At 33.8% G+C, this 26,151-nt stretch overlaps 1 protein-coding gene across 1 annotated transcript in view; it reads left to right on the forward strand.

Annotated features, from left to right (window-relative positions):
- LOC125669026 (uncharacterized) overlaps window positions 1–26,151 on the forward strand; it is a 143,020-nt gene that overhangs the window by 44,282 nt on the left and 72,587 nt on the right. The window contains exons 5-7 of the mRNA XM_056161390.1: window positions 6,673–6,998; window positions 7,528–10,028; window positions 10,194–10,411. Coding sequence (XP_056017365.1) covers window positions 6,673–6,998; window positions 7,528–10,028; window positions 10,194–10,411 — 3,045 coding nt within the window. The remainder of the gene's footprint in view (window positions 1–6,672; window positions 6,999–7,527; window positions 10,029–10,193; window positions 10,412–26,151) is intronic.

The raw sequence follows: 26,151 nt of genomic DNA on the forward strand, positions 1-26,151 counted from the left end.
TTTAACCTCATAAACTTTTACTTACTTTGCGATTTGATAAGTATGTCTAGTCAAACAATTAATGCTTTACCTAGTTTGCCATAAAAATCTGCACATATTAAATGCAGATGATGTCTGCCTTTCGAGTCACGGAGGCGGATCAAAAACCCACCCTATGGTTATGTTCCTTACCGGTAATTCATTTCTTATATGCGTATAGTCAGTTTTTAAATCGAGGCAAGTTACTGACAAACACGTTGATGGTACAGGAGTTTCAACAGTCTGGGTTGAAGTCAGCATTTCGCAAATTCTATGGTCGTTATAACGATCCAGTTCGTCAATACAACATATAATTGAATTAAATGCTGTCTATCATGTTTCATACCAATTGTTAGGCCGTTCTTGGCACACTGATTTTGACTACGGATAACTCCGTTTACCTGATCAGGATATAGGGCTCACGGCGGATGTGACCTGTCGACAGTGGATGCCTACTCCTCCTAGGCACCTGATCCCACCTCTGGTGTGTCCAGGGGTCCGTGTTTGCCCAACTACACTCTAAAAACAATGTTTAGGTTTGGAACACTTTTTAAACGTGTTTAGGTCTAAACGTGTTTAGGATTGTGCTTATATCCTAAACGTGAAGTGTAATAAACATGTTCTACCCTAAACATGTTCAGACTGAGAACATGTTTAGCTATGCAAAAATACAGTATCTAAACACAAAATAACATGCTAAACACTTGCTAAACACATTCCTAAACGTCTAAACACAATCCTAAACGTCTATGCGTTTAGTTTTTGAACATGATAAGCTTAGTAACATTGTTGACATTAGTTTTACAGTCTTCATGTAGAATATTCCTGTCTTCTGTAAATGAAATTCGAATTGCAGAAAAAATTGCATGTCAGAATTGCCATACTTCAAACTGCTATAGTGTACCAGGTCCCCGATAGTGACCATAGTGTACATCATACGCCGTATTGCAAGTATACACTGTCGAGGTCGATATCCAAAATTGATGGAACCATTAGAAGAGCCGTCTATGGGCTTCAACCCTTTCCTGTTGGAAATGAGCAGAGTTTAGGAGTATCCAGAAAATTTTGATCTGGAATTCCATTTCAACTTGAACAGGTCTGGACACATACATATTGAATTAAAAAAAATAGTGTAATTCATTGTCTCTGGTATTAGACGTGCCTTTAGTGTTAATTTAAACCAATGTATCACTCTTACTTTGCATTGGAACAAAATTCATTTAAATCTTGTGAAAGAGAACATCAGTTGCAATTGACCCCCCCCCCTTTTTTTTTTAATTCAACATGTGACAGTGCCTGTTATGCGAAAACTAGCATATCAAAGACAAAAAAATTGTTGAAGTTGTACTTGCCGGATGATATTTAACCATGTATAGTTTACTTCTTATATGTGCATAAGTGATTTTTAATGGTTTTGTCTTTAACATGTATCGCAGAAATGTCAACTGTGTTGTTTCGGCAATTAGAATATAGAAGTAGAGTTATCGGACTTGCAATGTAATTTGAGAAGAACCGCCCAAACCCGTGTAGTGATTTTGGGGGGTGGATTTTTAGTATTTCTGGTCGGGCTCGGAGTCCTCTGAGCCTGCACGTGATTTTCTCTCTCTCTTACCCGCGAACTCTAGGCAATCGGACGTGTCTTAGAAAGTGCAGCAGTGTAGTTATTGTATTTGTTAACCCCTTGTAAGTTGTTCTGTGTATTTGTGAATATATCTGTTTATAAGTGTTTTTCGGTGTTCTTTGTGTGTAGGAAATCACTTTACCCGCATTGTTCGATTTGAAACATCATGGATCCCATAGACACAGTTTGTAATACAAGGGATATTCTTGCTAGATTTTGCAATGTTATTCTCCTATAATAGAAGAGAAAGCTACTATTTAAGACTCTTTAATGCTGTGGATTGAGTTTTAAATAGAAGGTTAGCAAATCATTTTGTAATTGAAACAAAGTCAAAACCTAAATACAAGGAGAACTAAACATGTTCAAAACCTAAACACAAAAGAGGTAAACGTGTTCAAAACCTAAACACAATAAGGGTAAACATGTTCCAAACCTAAACATAATAAGGGTTAAACATGTTCTACACCTAAACAAAAAGAATTAAACATGTTCAAAACCTAAACACAATTAGTTAGACATGTTCCAAACCTAAACAAAAAGAGATTTAAACATGTTCAAAACCTAAACACATTGGGTTGAACATGTTCAAAACCGAAACAAAAAAAAGTGTTCAACATGTTTAGATTTAGAACGCGTTCAAAACTATACACAAGAAATGTGTTTAACTTTGTGTTTAGGATCTAAACACCATTTTTAGAGTGTATCTATTTTGTATTGCTTATAGGAGTTATGAGATTAATCACTGTTCGTTATCTTCACCTTTCATTATCAACTAGTCTATCTGGTAACCTTATTAGTTTGACACAAAGTTACAAATATTCATGATTATAGTATCACAAATAATGATAACATTGGTACAATATGTTTCACATCCCCTGTAGAGAACTGACTATTAATAGATTGATCAACTTTATGCATAGTACCTAGATATAGAACTGTGGCTGCAGTTCTAGTATAGTATTGTTCTTCATCTCATGTACCTGTGCTTCAAAATTGAAACAAGTAAGATACCTTCTTACATGTAAAGCATAGCAGTAACCTATCAAAATGTGCTAACCTGTTGTTGACAATTCAGTTATCTGTACAGTGCAAGGAATAGAGCCCATCCTTTTTTGGTTTGTGGAGTCTGAGGTGGGACAGACTTCAGATCTTGCAGTTCTTTCTCATACCCATTCACAAAGTTTTATGGATTGTGCTCTGTTTTCCATGATTATTGATGCTACCAATTTTGATCTAAACACATAAGTTAGTTCGAGTCAGTCACTTTTATAGTAGTTTTCTTTAGGAGAAAATGAATACTGATATGCATACTCAGGGTTTGACAATAACTGTAACCTGCCGGCCGCGGATATTTTTTTTTTATTTGTAATATTTATTCAACTATCACATTTTATATCAAATTGATACACCATTCATTCGTCTACATACATATACATATCTCCATACATATACGTACATATATACACCAACACACACATAAAACATATGTACACGCATTAATGTGAAAGTCGTTTTAAATATAGAAGGGAAAAAACCAGAAAAAAGATGAAAGGAAAGAAGAAAGGAGAGAAAGTTAAATAAATGAAAAAAACAAAACACATAATAATGATATAAATGGGAAACATGTTCATTTGGGTGTAGTAAGCAAAATTAATTTTCTAATAAAAATGTTAATGGATACATATGAATTATAACATATCACATATGCCTCGTGTTTTGAAACTCTGTATATCTACATTGTTTTAACAATAAAAATGTTTCTATCATGATTCTTTCTTCAATAATTGTTTGCCGCGGATAATATTGATTCATGTTGAAATTTGGGTGAAGGGTTTTTCTTCCCTTTAAAACTTCATCACATAGATTTTAGAATAATTGGAAATCAAAAATTAGTTTCTTGTTAATTAGAATATATATTCTACCTCTCAAAGGACTACAATTCTACATACCGTAACAGCTGACTCTGTAGCTTCAGTCTCGCATGGAACCTTGAGCTTCGTGCTTTACCACATAGTACATCTTTTTTACCCAAGTACTTTTAAAGGGACATGGACACAATTTGAGCTGAAAAATTTCAAATTTTGTTTTTTGATTTTTAATACTTAGTATTTAGAATGCTTAACTAAGGTATCAGCAAAACTTTATGTGTCAGTAGTCAAGGTACATGGGAGATACAGAGCTCACAAGTCCTTGTTATGTAAACAAGGCTCGTGCCATGTTTATGTTTACATAGGTTAAATAAACTAGTAAAAGTTTCGTTTAAAGCAGATTTTTTTCTCAATTCATAAGTGAATTATTAACACAATTAAATATCTTTTAGTGTTTGGCACACCTCATTTTGTTTTAAAAACGCTATTTTCTATTAACCAGTCTAATGTAAACAAAAACATGACACGAGCCTTGTTTACATAAGAAATAATGCCGTATCTCGCATATAACTCAACAACCGATATTCAAATTTTGATTGACCATTAGAAATACTTTAGTTAAGCATTGTAAACAATAAAAATGGAATAAAATCTTAAAATTTTCACCTCAAAGTGTGTCCATACCCCTTTATAGGCCGGTAATTGGGTATAAAAGCAGCCGATCGATGAAAATGGTGGAATATGTGAATTTTCCGGTCACATTCAGATTGCAGCACTTATTTTGCAAAAATAAAGATTAAGTTGTTGTACTGAAATTTGAAAACGGGTATGCTTGCTCCCCTCATAACTGTGCATATATTGGCCATATTCATTTTAGATATAGATACTCATGAAGTTTTAATATTGGCTTCAAAAATTTGAAGCAGGGCTAAATTTGTATTTCAAACTAGAGATTGGCAGTTTGTGGGTGTGATTATCTTTTGTTATTGTTTACACCGGATGTTGACTCACATATTGCACGAGCATGCTTGTCTAGTTCTAGATAAGAGGGATATATTGCACCGAAAGAAACCAGTAATCAAATCACTGTATAACGTGGGGAAAACTACTTACTCATTTATCATTGGTAAATCCAGATTTTATTTTTTTACAATATATAATCACATTCCTTTAAAAAAAAATTGGTTAACTTTATAAATATAACTCATTCCAGGGCTGTTCGGTCTGATCGCTGTTTTAGAGTTTTGAAGGATTGCCGGTACCTTTTCTCGAATAATGTCAAGCATGATGTTTGTCTGATTAAGCAACAATCTCCTAGGCCAGTTGCGTAACTCCCATTGTCCCTCACCAATAATGACAAATGTCCAATTGATCAACCACCACTCTAAAACTACTCTGAATCTGGACTCTTATATGTGTGAACATTACAATGTCAAAAGAGACAATCACAGATGTAGGTCTCCAAATATTATAATGGACAAAGTGTTTCTTAATAATCCTTCAATGCACATGTCCTCCATTGCACAGCTACAATTTCCCCCAAAATTCTTCTCATAATTGAAAGGTGCATTGTACCAAGAGGATTGTCATAAGTATTGGTATATCATATATACCAATATTTGTGTATATTATCTAAAAACTACATGTTTTAAAAGACATGGATTAAAACAATGATGAATTCATTTTGTAGTTCCTAGGATGAAATTTTGTTAAAGTATAAACATATCCTTTCAGTGTCTCACAGATCAAACAGAGTGGTAGAAAAATGCGGGAAAACTTTAGTTATGCCATTCTACCTGTTCAAAATAACGTCTGCTACAGAGCATGTGTAGAGTCAAGCATCAGACTGCTTCTTCTTCTGATAACACTGCTAAGCCCTGCCCTCTTTCCATATATGCTTAATTGCTGTAGGGGTGTAAATTTTTCTAGGTTACTCCCGGCCTTTAACAACAGGTCTTAATGAACAGTTATTCAAGATCTGATACTAACATTTTTGTTCCAAAAATGTAATATCCCCGTATAAGATCGAAAACGTCATCGCACTAGGTATCATGTGACACATGACATGTCTGTTTATCTCCAGAAACGAAATCTCGCGAAGTTTCGCCGAACACTGTGCAGCCCTATTGGTAAAAGACTACAATACAAATTGTAACAATCATAAGTAAAAGGATATAACAAATACAGAAATGCATCTTGATGTCACGAAATGCGTTCCATGATTTTAGAATTAAATAGCACTTTAGAATACGATAATTGTACAATAAAGTATCCGATTTCTATAAGATACAGTGTATGTTTAGTAAATTCACTTAACAATTATCAAGTATAATGGCATTGAACAATATTAACTATTCACTATATTTATGGGTACCTGATAAAGCGATGCTCTGTTTGACATCACCACCAAGAAAAACACAAGATTGGAATTGAATGCTCATTCATTACTAAATAAATGACGAATCGAGTAAAAACATCAACTACTATGTCAAACAGATACATGTAAGTATCTAACATAATATACACAAAAAGATATAAGAAAAAGTATGATGGAATATTAGTTAGAATATTATGCAAAAGTTAAAAGAGTTCAAAATAAACAAAAAGCATATAGTGTCAATGATAGGTCAACACCAAAGGAGTGGTGGGCGGTGGCAAGGAGAAAAATGTAAACAATGTTCAAGGATCAAACTCAGAATGGCATATGCGCAGATTGCAGCAACAGGAATAGAGGGCTTCTCAAATGGGGCATAAAATTGATGCGGGGGAAATATCAGTACCCATAAACGTTTTATAAAATAAGTATTATTATACTATCATATTATATGCTCAGTGGAGACAACACACGACGCGCCATACACGTGACTTATATACAAATCCACCAGTGAATAAAACGACAAAGCATATCTCATAACCTATGCATTGAACAAAATGTTACATATTGATTAGGAAGTTCTTAAACACATACAGCATTACTCACACTATAATTTTCTTAGATATAGACCAAAATAGCAGGTTGAGATTGTCGAAATGTCTGAATAATGACGTAACATAAACATTTAAAAATAGCAACTTGTACCAAATTAAATTGCTTTTTCGCATAAGAAAAATTGTATAATATCGCGACAGCACATGAGTTATCATTTCTTTTGTCTATATTTGCAGAATCCAGTATACAGACAGGTGACGTCACATACTTAGAACCTTCAACCCTGTCTGAAAACTTCATCTACCTGTCTTTCAATTCTACAGAGACCGTGGAGTTTTATGTACAGAGCTCAGGAAGTGACTTTTCAGTCCTTGCCTACCTAGATGATAACAGCACTGTAACATCGTCCTTGATATCGGATACGGCAACCGTCACTCTTCATTCTTCAAAGTTTCCTGCACTAGGAACATACTTATTACGGACTGAAGTTCAGCCTTGTAAGGGTTCTGGAAGAAACAAGGAATTGATTGTTTATCACGAGGAAGCAATTACAGGGTTGGATGTAAGTTTTGCATCATTTGGGGTGATTATAATGTTTCCTTTTTCAAATCTATCAAATCTATGAAAAATGAAGATACAAAAATAGCAAGTGTTCATTTTTTCATAACATATAGAAAACACAATGACATACATAAGATGAAGATAATGAACATTGATTAATTCTTTAAAATTCCTATAAATAATATAAAATTAAGAGTAGGGGAAACATGGGCCCTTGAACATACCAGAGGTGAGATCAAGTAAGCATGTCATGTAGACCGGTCACACCCGCCGATCAGGCAAAGGGAGTAATCCGTGGTTAAATTCAATGTGCCAAGAACGGCCTAAAAATCGGTATGAAACGCGTCAAAACATTTGATCAAATGATAGGTTGTATTGACAAACTAGATCATTATAGCGGCTATAGAATTTGCGAAATGCTGAATTTAAATGAAACTGTTGAAACCCCTGTAACATCAACTTACATTCTTATTTTGAATTCACTAAAATGTTTAGTTGAACGTTGAATGAAAGCATTTACAACATTTTAGGTACAGACTACATATGCTTTGTTTGTACCATTGAACGAACCTGCAGAGTTCTTCGTGTCTCTGACAACTGGGTCCAATGTTGAAATGGAATGGATGATCAATCATAATATGACAACGTGCATCGATCTCCACAAAGGACAAGTCAGGGATGTTGTAAAAAGATTTACATTTACCGAAATGCGCATGTACAACATCACAGTTTTTGCTAGAAATGGCGTGACAGCGATGCACAAAATAATAAACGTCATGGGAATCAGACGTCCCTCCAACTTTCTTGTTGAGACTACACCAGCGCTGTACCAGACGATGGAACTGTTTAACATAAGAGTTTCAAACAACCTGACGACTACTGAAATCGTATCCATGGGAAACCTGTACTTGGAAGTATTGTATGGAAATGGACAGAATGATACCTTTCATCTTAATCCATATATTCAAAACATTAGTGTGGATACTAATGGGAAAGTATTTGAATGCCAATACCTTATACAAGGTAATTACACTCTTTCCGCAAAAGTGAGAAATAATATTGGTTTTGATGAATTCAACTTCACATTTTACGCATGGGATGATCTCAATATGACGTTAGATTCATCCAAAGTAGCAACTATAGGGATTACTACTGCTTTTACTTTCTGGAATCCACCAAGTTCTGGATTTCGTTATAGCATTGAATACGGAGATGGGAATACGACGAAAACGGATGATACAATATATTACAGCAAATACAATATATCACCCTGGGCGTATGAATATACTTCTCCAGCCACATATATTGTAACAATGGTAGCCTGGAATCCGTTCCATGCTGTAGTACAGACATACAACATAATTGGTCAATATCCAATCCCAGCTATGGAAATTGATCCTACAGGTGGGGATTTTCCAAAGCAAGATGGTCTAGCTGTTTTTAACATTTCAATGACTGAAAATAAACCATCACCAACTGATGTATCATGCACATTTGACTTCCAAGATGATGTGTTTTCAAACCAGTCAACAATATTAGTATATGGAACCCCTGTGACTAAAACATATGTATATCATATCACCTATAAAACTTCAGAGTCAAAAACGGTCATTTTTGAATGTTGGAATCTAGTAAGCAGGTGGAAACGCCAGGCCGATATCACCATTAGAGAATTTGATATCAGTGACATTGTCGTCAATCATCCACCAGAGGTTGGAATGAACATGACTCTAAAAGGTAATGCTACCGAACTGTTACCATTTGGGGAAATTTCAAGTATCCCAGTAGCCATAACATTTAGCGCTCAGTTGTACCAAATGAATTACGTACCACCAAGAATAAAATTTGAATGGAATTTTGGAGATGGTAGTACCCCAATTCTTCTCAACAATCCTACTTTCAACTATACACACGAGTTTCAAGATAGGGGTATTTTTAATGGATTGCTAAAAGTAACATACGGTTCCAAAGAAGAAGATATTCAATTTACCATCAAAATGGGTGTTGCAAACTTTTCAGCCAATGCATATGAAGGTAGCCCAGCAAAAGACACAATCATTTTCACTGCAAAAGAATTAATGGGCACCGCTACCTATATATTCGATTTAATTACAACGCAAGTGACGTTAACGGGTTTTTCAGGAAACCCCGTTTCAACAAGCAAGATATATCCAAATCGTGGTCAATACATGCCGAGCTTAAAAGCAAGTAATGGAACACTATCTGAAATACTTTATTTACCTTTCCATGTAGGCATTGACTATGTATTTGAGGGAATAAATATGACTGTTCCATTCGAACTTGAACTTCCACCTGGAGGAGCACTTTTCATTTTTGGAGTCCCAATCGGTGCTGATCCAGTGTTAGACATCAGATGTGAATTCATTTCTGGTGATCGAATTGACAAAGCCATTCATTCGAGGACAAAAAATATTACCGATGGTAACCCAATCATTTATAACTATCAATATCTGACGCTTGGGTTCCATTTTTTCCAACTTTTCTGTAAGAACTTTGCCCATACCTATGAAAATTCTACAATTATTCTTGTTAAAAATGAATGCTTCTCTATCAACGGAATATTTGATCGACAATATTCAAATCGAACAACCCCAATGATTGTTTTGACTTCAAAAGACATAGATCTGGCGAGCAGGATGTTGGTGTATTGTCCAGAAAGGGGTCCAGATTACCAGTGGACGTATTATAACATAACTGCAGATGATGAAACTGTATATGATTACACCCCAGTTGTTAAACCAACCGGCTCTGTTCGATTCGCGAAGGGCACGGTTCCGGCCAGTCTGTATAAAGTCAGCCTCAATGTCACTTTGGATGGAACTTGGATGCAGGAATACACTTTCATAAAGTTTGAAAAACCGAAACCTTACGCATATATTGTACGTGGATCAAAGTATGTCGCTTCTTTGTCGTCAGGGGAGATAGAGATGGATGCAGTTACCGAATCGTATGATGTTCAGCTTGGTTACGGTTTCAATAGTGAACTTACATTCACCTGGTATTGCAACAGGTAAGTAATATCGGATTCAGTATATATGATTTAGACTGTTCGGGTCAAATACGTGTACACGTAACTGTCAAAAGTTTAGATGGATCTAATTCGAATTCTGCAATGATTTGAGACTGCATTAGCATATGTTCAATCAATCTTTCTATCTATCTACATTCTTAACAGAGAGTCATCTACAAGCATCATTCAATTGGACGAACTTTTTCAAACGAAAGGAGGAAGAGAATATTATGTGACGTATGGGCCAACCCTAAGTAGTGATTGCAGAAGTTCTCTGTATGCAATAGGTGGATCAAACATTACCAGCAACAATTCATCAAGCAGCAACTCAAGCTATTCAGGTTTAACACCGTGGTTTTCGACACACGAAACGAATAAAATAAACAAATAAATGAGAATAAATGAATAATTTTGATAATTGAAATAATAGAATTTTAAGAACACAGAACTGTAAGAGATATATTTTAGGATTCTCTAAGTAAATGCTTTAACATTTTTATAAAAAACGCTCTATCCAAAAGAACAGAGTTTAAAGGGCCTATCTAATGCAATCCAATTTTTTGTTAGAATAAACATCTATTTTAAAAGTTAAATTCATTCTTGTAGTTTTATCTGATACAAGTTTTAAAAGTGTATTTATTTCCATTTATATTTATTAGAGTTAAAACTAACAAATTATCAAATAAAATACATAGGTCATCACATTTTTTAAGGTGCGAGACGTACATAAACAGAATCATATATCACCGTCGGAAAATTGCAATTTTCCTTAAAAATCGTTATCAAAATCTCATACAAACTGGTTATGACGATATAATAGCATTCAAAACAACTTCATGAAACTGCATATTTACAAAAATATAAAAAATGTCTGCAAAAATAAAGGAAATCTATCACATAATAGACTTCATAAAGAAATCAATAAAAACAGAGGTATTGCCCTTGGATTCAATATTTTAAAACGTATCATTGATTATTCATCTATAACTTAGACTTTTGAAATAGAGATTGTTTGCAATACCTATCGGAAAAGATTAACAAAATGCATGTTCCTATCATGCATAAATCTAAATATATCATTGATTTTGCAAAAATCTGATGACATCACAGGAGGGTGGAATTACTTTAAATCAAAACTTAATTGAAAATCTAACGTAGATATAAATTGAATTGAGGAAGATATCAGCGGAAATTTCCAAATCACACCTGAACGTATTTGTGAAATGGTCGGGTTCAAGCGCCAAATCGCTGTGATGTCACAATGGGTACCGCCCCATTGTGGAAGAAGGAAAACAATGCAGCTCAGTAGTTGAATTTCGCCTTATTTATTTTATTTACTTGTAGTTTTAGTGTATTTATATATTATAGTTATCAATATTTAGCCATCGTGAACAGTTTTAAGTCGCAGTATTCGTGATTAGCATTGTAAATACCGTGACACTGATATTTCTCTCGGACATGGTCGAAGAGTCGAATGCAAAGCCGGTAAGTTTGTTTTTCATTACAATATTACAGATTTATTTTTTCACATGTTTTCATTTACTCAGTATAAATTATCCCAAGTAGCACTGTTCTTACTGCATGTTAAGAATTTGTAAATCTATTAGCCATTAGAGCTGTAACTTATTTTCAGTTTGGTATTGGCTGAACTTCATTTAAATGAGAACAGTCACAAAACAGGGGCATTTTCCAATACAAGATAGCATTCCCAAAGCAAAAGTGGGCAGATTATGCCGCCAAAAAAGTCAAGGCGCCTAGTACTTTTGGTAAGTAAATCATATGCAAGTAAACTGTATATCTATTACATGTAAGTAAACAAAGTGTATGTGTGTGTTTTCATTGGGGTGGGTGGGGTTACACAGTAAATATACAATACAGTACATTGTCATACGATTCAAATGACAAGAACAAAATGTCTTATTCATGATGTCATAATGCTATCCAATTAGGAATATCATTCTGATTTTGTTCACATATTATACCTGGCATATATTTTACTTTCTTAAAACACTGATTAAGGTTAATTCCAGACACATTTTATAGAGAGAAAATTTTTGGGCCTTTTTATGTATACAATCGTACCTTGTTCTTTAAAAAATTACGATGCAAATGGAAATTATACAATACAAATAAAAAATATAGAATACAAATGGAAAAATATACAATTCCAATGAAAAATATAGAATACAAAAGGAAAATTGTACATAACAAAAGGAAAATTATATAATATAACTGAAAAAGATCAAATATTGCAACGTTTGACATGCCATAGTAATGCATGCAAAATTCATGTTATATCATTGGGCCAGAGTGTAAAATATAATATTATTAGATATTTTCTAAAGGAGATAATGGTTTTGAGACAGAAAGGGGAGGGGGTAAAAGAAGGGGAAGAGTGTTGTAATCTTCTTAAAGAGACACTACAGCTCATTTTCCACATTTTGATAAAGAGTTTTTTAAAACACGTATTGATAAAATGATAAATATCATATCGATACTGACAATTTTGAACAATTGGATGCATCAATTTACTCTCAAATGCGCTTTGAAAATCGTCCGGAATTCAAAGGTTTCTTCATGCTGACTCGGACTTTTGAATGTTTATTTACATCACGTGGTTTTGAATGACATCAAAGGTGTTGTGTAGGAAATTATTTAAATTCCCCTTCAAGGGGGTCCACACTCACCTTTCAAGTATAAGATTATTCCCTGTTCCTTATAATAAGTAATTATATAAATCATTGTTTCAACAGAAACCCTTCCATGTTCCAAGTGACCGATGTTTTTACAACTAACACGTGTCGTGTTCAGATAAAAATAGCACAAGTGTAAACTTGTGTAAACTTAAAAAGCAGTGTCTTCGCGGCTAGTCCCAATGGCAGATTTAGGGGGGGGGGGGGGCAGGATCCCCCTCCCTCTCGCCACAAATTGTGAGTGAAAATCCAAATTTTGCACCCAGAAAGCCGATTACTTTGGCTAATATTTGACTTTCTCACCCCCTTCGGAAATCCTAGCTAGATCCGCCACTGAGTTACAATCGTTTCTCCTAGCCCTTTGTTTTCCAACAGTCATACTGATCGCAAGGTCAATTTTATTTCACATATTAGTTTTATCTCATTTTATTTTTACCTCTTTTCTTACAGAATCTGTCAAAATTCTGGATCTATCTATCCACTACACTTTCTCTCACTGCACGACATGCTGCACTGTTTACTGTCTATGCGCATGCGTCTGAAGACCGAAAGGAGGAGACTTGATATTTTTTGTATAGGCCATCAAAAAGTATTAAATTTTACGCTAAAACGAGAATTTTTGACTTTAGATAAGTGTTATTTTCGCAAAGTTCATACATTCAAAAATGCAACAAAAATTGAAAAAGCGCTGGGAAAATTGTCATTTCATGATTTTTGCGCAAAATGAGCTGTAGTGTCTCTTTAAAATAAGTACAATATCTGACTGGTTTATTTAACATTAATAATGTTAATTTCACCAACTTTTCAATTTTTAAGGTTAAGATAAATCTTATATATTCTAATAGTGTCCCAAGTATTTCTTCATCACATACATCAAGAAAATTAATTGTTCATGTAATATGAAAAGGAAACTTTTTCTCAATCCCCCCCCCCACTCTCTCATGATATAATGACAGTGATGATAATGTTAAAAATTTAAACAATATGTGCAAATGAATTCGATGACCATATGCCTTTAAAGTTTGTGATGAATTTTGACACATTGTACGTTTCCTTTATAGCAATACAGTAAAACTCGAATATAGCGAACACGGATATAGCGAAATTACGACTATAGCAAAGTGAAAACGATTTCCCGGGCAAATTCTTTATATATTCTATATAAAAATCTGCGTCTATAACGAACACGGATATAGCGAATTTACGGATATAACGAAGTAAATTCCTATTCCCCTTTAATTAAAAATGAACGTAAAAATCACCTTTTATAACGAATTTATTTTTTTCATTTTAAACTCTTTGTGATTTTTAACAAACATTTTCTAATGACATAAAGGATCCACACTTATCACAAAATTTCTGTTTGTATTTTTCAAAAAAGGTTGTTAACGCAAAACAATACTTACACATACGTTTAGGAAATATATTGTCGGTATTGTTTACTATTCTCGTTAATTAAATTTGAAGTTTGATTGCATTTATTTTATCGTAAACTCCTTTATTTGTGTAAAGGAACAAGTAAATGACAATTGCAATAGACTGTACATGTATGCAAGGTGAAGATAACGAACAGTGTATGTATTGCACAAAATTTTGTTGACATTTCTATTTCGACATGTTCTTGTATGACTTAATAATCCATCAATATAAATTATCATATATAAATCAATGTGTATATTTCTACTCGAAAATATATTGGCTTCATTTCTCTTAAAGACAATACAAACGCAAGTATATCGATTGCTGCTTTCTTATATAACTGGTTTACATGTAGAACAAATCAGTTTTATAACGAATTCGTTATATTTGAATTATGAATTCACTATAAACGTATAGCGAATTACGCTTATAGCGAATTTTTATAGAGGGTCCCCATAAATTCGCTATATCAGAGTTTTACTGTACTAGGATCCATGAAAGCTCTGTTGGGGAAAAAAAGAAATTCTAGAGATTTTATCGAATTCAAGTTACAACAATGATAAGGTACATGTATATATTATTGTATTACTTGAAATGTTTGGTACACCTGAATGATATGTGTACGGTTGTTCCATTGACTATTTTTTATCTATATATTTTATCTACTATATCTACTATATTTTTGCTACTATATTGACTATTGACCATTGACTATATTCATCTATATAAACAATAGACTATCCCTTTCCGTAATTATTTACCATAGACCTAAATTTTAAAATAATTTGCTCAAGGTCACATATGAAAGGCGAAGATAACGAACAGTGATCAATCTCATAACTCCTATAAGCAATACAAAATAGAGAGTTGGACAAACACGGACCCCTGGACATACCAGAGGTGGGATCAGGTGCCTAGGAGGAGTAAGCAGCCCCTGTCAAAGAGGATAGAATCATATGTTGCTGCATCACTTTCTTAATTGGTCAATGTCAAGGTTCGACTTTCTTTTTTTTTTTTTTTTTTTTTTTTTAGAGCTGTAGCTTTGTATCAGAGAAGCATGAATATATCAATATACTTGCACAAAGGTTACATACATGCACTTACAGGGGGACCTGAAAGTGTGCATGAACCATAAACCAAGGTCACTTGCAAAGCTCATTAAATGACAGCAAACGTGGTCTAGATTGACTTTTTTAAATGTATGATACCATAACATCGCACATACTGGGAGGTGATGGGAGGGGGTTGAGTGACTGTATGTCACCCAAGACCGTCAAATGTTCAAGGTTATTAGGTTAATTGGTTGGCTATGTTTGTTTGTTTTACGTTCTACTGAAAAAAATTCATATTAAGTCGTCACCAGCTGTAGGTGAAGTACCACAAAATTAGACCTATGCTTAGCGCTCAGGGCCATAGCAGTGAGGGTTCTTTAACGTGCCAACGCCTGCCGTGACACAGGACCTCCGTTTTTAAGGTCATATCCGAATGACCTGTGATTCTCACTTTTAAATGTCAAGCGTTAATTGGCAAAGGAGCAATCACTATTTATGTTTCCGTCTTATGTTTGACTCGGCCATGTTACGAGCTGGGCTTGAACTCACGACCTTTCAGTTACAAAGCGAGCGCTCTACCTCGGTGCACCACGACCGGTCTCAATGTTATTTGGAAAAAATATCCTGCATTTAAGCATTTTCCCCATAATCGTTGATGTATATACATGTAACTTTCTTTTATTTGGTTTAGAACAATTTTCACATGCTCTGGACAACCCCCCACCCCTCCCCCATCTCACCATATAAATATTAGTCTTAGATTGCACGACACATCTTTGAAAATTGAAGAAACGAAGGGAGTAGTAGAAATTGAATGATTTTTGTTGTTGATTGCTTGCTATTGTCTAACGTTTTCCACTTACATGAAGACGTCATCATCGTCGATGAAGGGTTACAAAATTTAGGCCTACTGGTATATGCTCGGCGCTTACTGCCTTTGAGTACAAGTAGGAAGGGATCTTTGTTGTGTCATACAGCAGTGCTGTGACAAGGGTTCTTGGATTTTGTGGTCTCGTCCGAAGTAACACCCCCATTTAGTCGCCTTTTACGACAAGCAAGGGGTATGGCCTACATTTTACATAACGCTATGCGAGTTATTTCCCCCTGATTACAGAGGGCGCGCAGTACATTGAGGTCCTCAGTTGACGGTGTCATATAAGGAATAAATAGAAAATTTACAATTTTTGATTGCAATCAATTGCCAGTTGAGGAATTTTTCTAAAAATTAAGTGTAATGACTTAAAAATAGTATAATTGAACAAAATATTTCAGTCACTAATTACATTTATTTGTGTCCTTTGTGTGGTTTTCTCGTAAGCAATGTATGGTCATGATGTAATAAGGTATATTTAAATATTACCTAGTCCTCGATTTCTTTAGATCAGAATCATGATGTCCTTAGTATATCAGCAATTCTTCATTATTAATTTTATCAATATTTTCGACAACCAAAACACACAACAACAAAAAACAACTAAAAAAACAAAAGACAAAACGCGCAACAAGAGTTGCCTAAAAACACATGTAAAACCACCGCATACATGTACAAATATCAATTTATTGTTTCACAATGAACAAAACTACTTGTTACTAAATGTACACCTGGTGTAAATACACAAAGCATGTTAATTATCTCGAATTGGTATCTATAGTTTAATATTTTTGTTAAAATATTTTTTTATTCAATCTTTTGAAAGTTAGATTTTGTGTACATCAACTTACACCTCTTCTTGCACTTCAATTACTCAAATCGGCACAAAAGCAATCATCAGGCTTGTAGCAACAACGGGTTTGCCTCCTCTTATCATTACATACAAACTTGGTTATTTTTACGTGCTGAGATAGATGCTGCCCCCCCCCCCCTCTTTAAAAAAACAGCATTGTTGTGAATGGTAGTGGAAATGTAAAATTTAACCGATGAATGGGACTGAAAGATCAACCCTTGCAGCCTTCCTTCTCGAGCTTTGGATTTTTTAATTTTTTATTTTTGAAATTTACTTGTCAAGAACTTTTAGGCAATATTTATGAATTAGTGACCCCCCCCCCCCTTATAAACGATGCCACGTGCCTAATTGTATCACAGTATCACATGCTTTCATTGTGCTTTTAATTTTTGATGTCTGTTGTTTTTAGATCAGATTACTATTGAAATCCTCGGTATTAATTGCATAATTTGGACAGAAATAAACATCAAATACACCTATAACACCCCCTCCCCCTTCTCTACAATTTGACGAAATACATACTTTGAAAAGTTTTCTCTATAAAATCGAAGAAATTAAACCTTGTTTTTGTCAAAGATATATTACAACCTGTTAAAACTTAGTATACTAAAGAATTTGGTAACCTATAAGCTCTACTTTTCACTATTTATCAATACTATTTGTGTGGAGCTTAGGACCGCAATCGTAAGCGCGCCCCCAACTTCCGGTATAAGGGGAGTAATTGCAAAAATGTAGGCCATTGAGCACCTATTCTAACCCTGATCCCCGCCATGTTATGTGGTAGCTTTATGACAAAATGTATTCCAGGTAATTTTGTTTAAGTCTTGAGGTTGCACCACACTATCTATTATACATAGAAATACTGGAACAACTGCACATATATTGGAAAATGAATTTTTATCAATATTTTTGACATGTAATCAGGTAGAAAACTTATCAACAATTGGAATATATATTCTATGCATATTTGTATACATGTACATATGTAATATATGTGTGCAATGGAGATGTTCATTCTACATGCAGTTTCTATGTAATTTAGGTTACATCAGTTAATGTCGACTAGCCAGATATACATAACCAGAGTGTGCAGTCAGAAGGAATCCAGAGTATTCAGATTTGTCATGTCAGTTTGGATTAACCCCAGTTTAATGATTTTATCTACCGGTAGACTTAAAAAGTTGTTTTTTCTTTATTTTTTTGTCGATGGACAGCACAATCTGATTAAAATCAGATCTGTGATCCGCTCCGTTATTGTAATGTCGCTACATTACAATAACGGAGTGGATCAGAGATCTTATTTTAATCAGATTGTGTAAAGCAATGCTTTACAGTAGTATTAGGAAGCATTAAAATGTGAACTTTCATTATCTGATCATTGAGCAGAAGACACAAAGTGAAATCTTACAAGCATGTTCTTAAGTACAGTGTTTTTTATTATGTAAGATTGATATATCAATATCATACTTAATCTAATAATAATTCAATTTCATTGAAACTTACTCAATACTTTGACATTTTTCATGAGCAGTACTGTAGGAAATATTGACAATTTTGGGTATGAATTTAACTGATCTTTTCTAGGAAAGCTGATTTTTTTTTTTTAAATTTTTATACAATCAAATTGCCCTATTTCTACATGTGGCTACTGTAACCTTGACCTTTGGTATGAACGACCTTTAAAAAACTATTCAAATTTTATTTCCTCTGAAAAAATATGTTCCCTTTTATCAAGATGTGATTAGTAATAAAGTTATGATCATCATAAAAAAGTGAATTTTCCAGAAGAAATTCAGACTTAATTCTTGTGATTTTAGAATGCATTTGTAATTTATTTATTATATTTATTACTATTATTTTGTTGTTATTTAAATTCAATTAAAAAAAATTATAGAGATAATAAAATAAATATTGTGAAAAATTGCAATCATTTAAGATGGCATGAGAAGTTTATAGTCAGCTGAAAATTGCTACAAGTAGCTATGTAATATATTTGACAGAAGAAATTCGGGTTAAATTCTTAATTTGTAAAGTTTTATGATAATTTTAGGTCAATATTTACTTTGAAAAAATTGGATGTAAAGTTATAAAATTAAAGTATAATATTAATGCTAAAAGAAAACAATAAATACGCACCACTATCTTTATGTTTGCTGCAATAAGTGTTAAATCTAATAGTTAAAAGAATGCATCTTTAAAACTGATTTTGTTGAAAGGGTTGCTATGGCAACTAATTATTTTCCAATTGATATGTTGATACCTGCAATTCTGAATTGAAATTTTTTAAAGTTGAATTGTTGAAACTGGCTGGTTCATCAATTCAATATTAGACATATATCGATTTTTCAAGAGTTTTGTTGCCATAGCAACCGTTTTAAAAGTTGCATTTCGATTTATTAATGTCAATTTTATTGCTAAGAAATTAGTAAACATTCATTTTGATAAGATAGTGTTGTGATTCTGTGCATAATAAAAATGTATTCAAACTTTAATAAAGAGGGAAATTTGAAAATTTGAATTTTATGCATTTTTTGTATATTTATAGAATTTTCGTATATGATTTGCCCACTGATTTTATTCCATAATATGAAATACTTATGTTAGTCCTATGCATATTGCTTTAAGGTTACTGGCTTTTCCTGTGAATAGGTGGTGAATATAGCAATTTTCATCAATTTTCCAGCATTTGGCATAGAGCCCTTCAGATGTGTTTCCATGACAACGTTAGCTAATTCGTTGTTAATGATAAAACTCAAAATTTCGTGAATATTCAGCTATTGATATGTTAATTTGCCTATACTGATTTCAAAGATAGAAAAGGCTTGTAAAAAAGCAAGATTTTATAATTATAGCTATGAATTGGAGTACCCCCAATGGTCAAAATCCACTATCATGGTTGCCATGGCAACCATGCATCACAATAATAAAATGTTTGATTTCTGTCATTTTATGAGGTACTTTCTGTAAGTTTTATTAAAATCTGAGACATTCTAGATAGTTCTGATAGCTCACTTGAGGTTTTTTTTGTCATGAGGGATGCCGAAAAATCAACTGATTTTTAAACCCTATAACAAGCAGTTTCCTTCATGAATGATTACAAACTGGGCCGGTCTAAACACAAAGGACCGCATTCAGTTTAAGAATATGAATAGACCTCGTACTTTCCCCGATTACAAACCACGTGCCAGTATCTATTTGGTCATTTCAAATTGTGTTAGAATTATGATATATTTTTATTAAATAGCACTATGCATGGTTTTCACTGAATACATAATATACTGCATATGTGATTGATAATTTAATTAATGTATGATATTTATTCGTCGTGATACTGCTAAACATGTCTTTAGCTGATACCTAAACACGTTTACTTCTCCATATGCTGGAAAATTGATGAAAATTGCTATATTCACCACCTATTCACAGGAAAAGCCAGTAACCTTAAAGCAATATGCATGCCAAATAACGTTTGATACTTTGAAGTAATGGTCATCTTCTAGCATCTGAGTAAATAGAGATGGGCGGTCCTTCTGTCACGAGTGCACGGAGCGCACGGGTTGATGATGTAAATTTTACGAGGATGCTAGAAGATGACCGACTTGTCACATATTACGAAAGCTTCTCGTTTTACCTTTATTGAACTATACATTCAATATAATGGTACATTCACGGATTTTACACGGATTGTTACGATTTAGACACGGATACCGACGAGTAATTTACAAATGCTTGCGATTGACTACGAGTCGGTGATCCGTAAGGACTCGTAAGAAAAATCCGTGAGTGTGAAGGTGGTATAAATCATAAAGTTTAAGTATGTACTCGTAAAGTAATCGTGTCTATGCGTAAAGCGCTCGTAATGACTCTGAACAATCCGTAAAGCGATTGTAACCCGACGTGAATGAAATCGTAAATATCACTTAGGCATTCGCAATAATCCGTAAACAACTCGTAAACTATCCGTAACATATCGTAAACTAACCGCAAAGATTAGTAAAAAACAACTTTTTGCGAGTGTTTTACGGATTATTACGAACAGTTTACGTGTTCTTGCGACCAGTTTACGATACTTACGGATTGTTACAAGTTATTTACGGAAAATGACATCCGTGGACAATCGTGAAAATTTGTTTGACATGTCAAAAGATTTGCCCCTACTTTCACGGATCCTTACGAGTGTGTGCGAGTTGCGACGAGTTATTAACGGATATCCACGAGTGATTTACGAATGCTTGCGATTGACTACGAGTCGGAGATCCGTAAGGACTCGTAAGAAAAATCCGTGAGTGTGAAGGTGGTATAAGGGTAGATTATCATATACCATCGTCGTATGATGCATGCGCCTATAAATACAGCAAAAGTAACTTCACGAAAACTGATTATTCCTGTCAGTTAATCTTGGTTGAGATTCGTCTCGGCTGAATATTTGGACTGACCTCTTCATCGAATCTCGGAGCAGTCCTTCATAATTCATGTCTGGAAATTTACTTTCAGCTTCGGCCAGTTTAGCAATTAATGTGCACTTGGGTGACACTGCTGTTCGCTTCAAATAAGTGATTTGACTATCAAACTAAATCTCTATCTCTATTGATTTTGTATTTCTTAACGTCTACGTATAAAAATCCCAAAATGAAAATAGGCACTAAATTTTCCGTTCAAATTAAGACTTCCATGGCACAATATTTTATCTCCTGGAATTGAAGAGTTTATCTAGTAACTGATACATTGTATCTCTACATACCTACTTGCATTTCGCTAATTTAAAAAACAAACTATAGGAACTCTTCAATCTTGGGAGATAAAATATTGCGCCATAGAAGTCTTCATTTGAACGGGAAAATTAGTGATGGTTTATTTTATGGAATTTACATACTTAGACGGTAAGTAATACAGCATTAATAGTGATACAGATTTAGTTTAATAGTCAACTAACTGATTTGAAGCGAACAGCAGTGTCATCTAAGTGCACATTAATTGCTAGAACCGGTCGAAGTTGAAAGTAAATTTCCATGAATTTTGAAGGACTGCTCCGAGATTCGGTGAAGGCGTCAATCCAAATATTCAGCCGAACCGAATCTCAACCGAAATTACCCTGTCAGTATCAATCACATATTGGTGGTTTCATAAATTATTTTTCAGGAATTTAATTCTATACATGTATTTGTACAAATATTTAAGAAAACATGTATAACACAAATATTAAAGTAGGAAAAGGATTAAAGTCTTACATTAGCAAACTCTTTATAAAATGAGAGAGAGAGAGTACTACTTAACATTACCGACTGTGAAAAAACGATCACAGGCATGTGTATATCTGTTATATAAAGCTTCCTGTCTGCTTCAACGCCCCAGACATCGACCAGCGCACGCGTTACCCGTGAAACAACAAAATTAACTTTATGCTCTCCATTTTTATAAGAATATAAAATACTATTCTAAGAAACCGGTTTTCTCATGTCCCGCAGCTTTGTTATTTTTCTTGGCAATTAACAATAGAATACATATTGTTAGTTGAAAATTGTCATTTATTAATGACGATTGAAGTAGTTGACAACTTATTTACAACCCCTATAATAGGGAGATCCCCGAGTATCAAAACTACAACTCAGACAACCTAAACAAGAATGACATTGGGATCTCCCTAATTTTTATAAATCTGGATAAATACAAACATAATAAAATAGAAAAATAAGGTGGCACCTTAAAATTTTTGCCACACAACACAAATATAGTAGCAGGTACAAAATAATCCATAAAAACTGATAAACAGTAAGATGAAATGGCACACATTACATTTTGATGAAGGTGGTAAGATTGGGGTGGTGGAGGGAAAATTTTTCTCTATAATCACATAAAAATTAATGCTCCCTTTCACTTGGACAGCTACAAACAAAGACATGATCACGTGACACTTAATCATTATTTCATTGGCTGCTGATGAGGGTGGATAAAAATATATCTCTGAATCAACTAAAATGATTGGTTATGATTACTGATGACATAACGTGTAAAATAGATACATGTCCTTCACTTGTGATCAAGAAACTAAACAAGATGATTACATAACACAGACACATAACATGATATATGTATGCACAGCATATAGTCATGAGTAGACAAATTAGCCAAGTGTTAAAAATGATCACATAAAACATATTATTTAAAAAATAATATTTCATTATGCTCTCCATTTTTAGAAGAATATAAAATACTATTTGAAGAAACCGGTTTTCTCATGTCCCGTAGCTTTGTTATTTTTCTTGGCAATTAACAATAGAATACTTATTGTTGGTTGAAAACTTCACGAAAACTGATTATCCCTGTCAGTATCAATCACTTGTCACATATTTGCAGTGATTTTATTTTGATGTCCAGGGAGTCCGCGAGAAAGGGTGTTCTTACCAACAGTTTGTGTAGTAATTCACCTATCAACATTTGAAAGTTGCACAGATAATTTCTATACTGTTGGAAAATAAAAACTGCATAGACCATGGACCAGTAACATATTACCTCCCCCCTCTAGGGATTTTTCTACACTATGAATTTTTGAAAGTGGGTATAAAATAAAGGTAAATGAAGGTTGTTTGACAAATTTATGTTGGGACGTTTTCAAGATATGGCCATTTGAATTTATGAAAATTTTGGCAAATTCAATATAGCCATTACCGTTTTCCATATCGCATTAAAGACGACACATTGTAAACACAAACAGCGGGCTAGGGGCTTCCCATTTGTGAGAAATACGTATAAAAATTAGAAGACAGTGTAATATGTAAAGTGGTACATATTTTTAAATGTCTGCAAAGTACAAATTTCATAGATACATTTCATTCATGTCTTACGAAAATATACTTAGTCTACATGTATTAATTCCCAAAATAACATGTACCTCTATTAGCATGTTCAGTACTAAATAAACATTATGATACGGTTCATTTCTAGATACGTTTATCCACAGGCTCTTTCTTTGTATGATATACACAATCTTGAGTTAGTAAATATAACTTTCAACATAAAAACCACTGTCCACATTTGGGTGTTGCTAAACGCGGAACGGAAAACAGAAATGAAGACGTAATTTTGCTAAGATAACACCCAAAATCGGAAGAAAATACTTTATGATTAAAATCAAAATTTTGGGTATTTGTTTACAAGCAGTAAAACAATTTTATCTTATAATTCTGCATCACAAATTGACAAGCATCTTGTGTTTGATATATCATTTTTTAAGTAACAGTGACCGCAGCACTCCAATACTAAATAGGGAGAGTTATAGCAGTTTATTTCTAAACCAAAAATTCTTGTATCTTAATATTTAGTTTGACTTTATCCCAATACATCACCGTGATTATATAGAGTATTTAGTAGATGTAACGTAATGGGCATAAAAAATTGCAAACTGTTGCAAAAGGCCACCCTAAACCTGAAATAAAACACTGAAATTGTTTTACTTGATTATGACTGTATATAAGTCCGTTTGAGGAAATTTGGTTTAAGGTGGCCCTCTTGTTGAAAATGGATAAAATATGAAAAAATTGTTCTCAAAATTTACCTTGAGATTTAGCAGCCTGTCAAACCTTTAAACTCACATACCTGGGTGGCCTAGTGGTTTAGGTGCTCGGTAATCTTACAGTTAAACCATACATTCTGAGTTCAAGTCCAATATTTTTCCAATCTATTTTTTGATTTTTTTTTTTTTTTTTTTGCTTTCATTTTTTTGGGGGGGTCGTTTACTTGAGGGGGGGGGGTGGTTTAAATGTGATACATATATTATAACAAATATTAGTCATTTTCTTCATAACTTCTAATATTTGCAAGTTACGACTTAAAGAAAGGGAATTTATTCCGAGATCATTGTAGTTCCGTTTGTTTACACTAACATGTTCCTGTGTGCACAGGATTTTCAAACCGTAATGTGGCTGACGAAAAGCTAAACAAATACTACAAGAAAAAGGACGCAAATGCACAGCATGTAATAAGTAAAAATAGGTCAAGGGGGGAAAAGAACTGTTATACAGTTTGACTTTTAAAAAGAAAATATGAAAACTCATGTAGCAACTGTCATATGATATTTAGGCAAAGCTAAACACTCGAATTATCAACCAAAGGCAAATGAACTGATGACATCTATTAAAGGCGCTGCAGTCATGTCAGAACAGTGAGTTAAGTAATGTAATGCCATATGTAAAAGGGTTGTTGTGTAATATGAATGCACAGGTCTATGAAAATATTGTACTGTTCATCATTCCAAATAGGAAAATGGTTTATTAAGTAAAGAACAACTCGTATAAATGTCAGTAATGCTAAACTGCGGCAGTTATTTATCTTGGTTAACGAAACATCAAAAACGTTGACCTTATATTTAAATATAACACGCCAGTCTATTATTGGAAACCGGTGTTTTCCATTTAGATTTCTGAGTCGGCCGTATCGTCAGCAAATGCGCTATACCTCTTTATTTTGTTTCACGGAGAAAGTTTTTCTGAAATTCGGGAATACCCCTCCATTTTAACGATAAAAACCATAAAAATCGCTTATAGCTTGATCTAAACTCGAAATATTTTGGCTAATTTTGTCAATACACGTCTTTTAAACTTATTTTCAAAAATGTTTGAATCAATGGTTTTATCATATATTTGAATAACTTAATTCTATCAATCTTTCATGCAACACCTTTAAGGAAATTAACATGAGACGTGCAACACCTTCTTTTAGGTTTTTGACCCAAAAATCGAAGGGCCCTCATGCAAACAATCTGATTTATAGTTAAAGGTTTACATACTTTCAGAAAATAATTGTTTTCAAAGGTCCATCTCATCTATTTGGGATCTGAAAACAACTTCATATATACTCAAAGGGTAACATACGTTCAGAAAATACTTGTTTGTAAATGTCATTGACATCTATATTGGATCCGAAGAGTTTTTCCAGTTTTCGGCTAGCTATCATTTTAACACATTTCATGTTTTTGTCCCAAAACTCGTAAACGCCCCCACGTAGAAATGTCAAACAACCTGATTTATAATCAAAGGACTATGTACTTTCAAAAAATACTTGTTTGCAAAAATCCCGGGGGTGCCCATTACCTTTACTGTCTCTTGGTCGTGTTTTGTTTCTATTGCGTAATTCTGATGTTAGTACCGCCCATGCGATAACAAGGTGGGAGGAGCTCTTATTATCACATATGCGATAACAAGACCCTGTGGATAATAACCGGATACAATTCCTGAACAAC

The sequence above is a fragment of the Ostrea edulis genome, chromosome 4 (genome assembly GCF_947568905.1).
Source record: "Ostrea edulis chromosome 4, xbOstEdul1.1, whole genome shotgun sequence".
Classification (NCBI taxonomy): domain Eukaryota; kingdom Metazoa; phylum Mollusca; class Bivalvia; order Ostreida; family Ostreidae; genus Ostrea; species Ostrea edulis.